Raw genomic sequence first — 741 nt, forward strand, 5'->3', positions numbered from 1 at the left:
TATATATATATATATATATATATATATATATATATATATATATATATATATATATATATATATATATATAGGAGAGGGAAGGAAAAAGAAGAGAAAGGTAGGGAGAGAAAAGAAAAGGGATGGGGGAAAAAAAAGAGAGAGAGAATGAGAAGGGAAGAAAAGAGAGGGAGAGGTAAAGAGGCGAAAAATGCATACAAATGTATAGATTATTGATTGAAATCTCATTTAAGCATTTCACCAAAACATTAATATAATCATTGTTAGCATCATCCCTCTTATGCTGTAAAAACGAACAGCTCCAATTTATTAAATTCATCCATCCATCCATCCATCTATCTGTCTATCCATCTATCCAACTTCCTCTTACTACTACTATCTAGTAGTTTTATTCTTTTTTCCTCTCTTCATCTTTTCATCCATTTATTTTTGTTATTCTTTTCATTCTTCTTCCTATGTTTTTTTCTTTTTTTTTCCATCCATTATCCATCAATTGATCTATCCATTTATCCATCTATTGATCTATCCATTTATCCATCTACTAATTTATCCATCTATTGATCTATCCATCCATCTATTGATTTATCCATCTATCCATCTATTGATCTGTCCATCCATCTATTGATCTATCCATTTATCCATCAATTGATCTATCCATTTATCCATCTATTGATCTATCCATCTATCCATCTATTGATTCTATCCATCTATCCATCAATTGATCTATCCATTTATCCATCAATT

General features: G+C 29.1%; 1 protein-coding gene across 1 annotated transcript; it reads left to right on the plus strand.

Annotated features, from left to right (window-relative positions):
- Nucleotides 1-144: 144 nt before the first annotated feature.
- LOAG_16176 (hypothetical protein) lies at nt 145-380 on the plus strand (the record flags this gene model as incomplete). The annotated part of the gene is made up of 2 exons (XM_003151664.1): nt 145-172; nt 265-380. 2 exons carry the CDS (start codon nt 145-147, stop codon nt 378-380), a joined length of 144 nt encoding a protein of 47 aa, XP_003151712.1.
- Between the last annotated feature and the right edge of the window lie 361 nt (nt 381-741).

Source organism: Loa loa, assembly GCF_000183805.2.
Source record: "Loa loa unplaced genomic scaffold supercont3.4526, whole genome shotgun sequence".
Classification (NCBI taxonomy): domain Eukaryota; kingdom Metazoa; phylum Nematoda; class Chromadorea; order Rhabditida; family Onchocercidae; genus Loa; species Loa loa.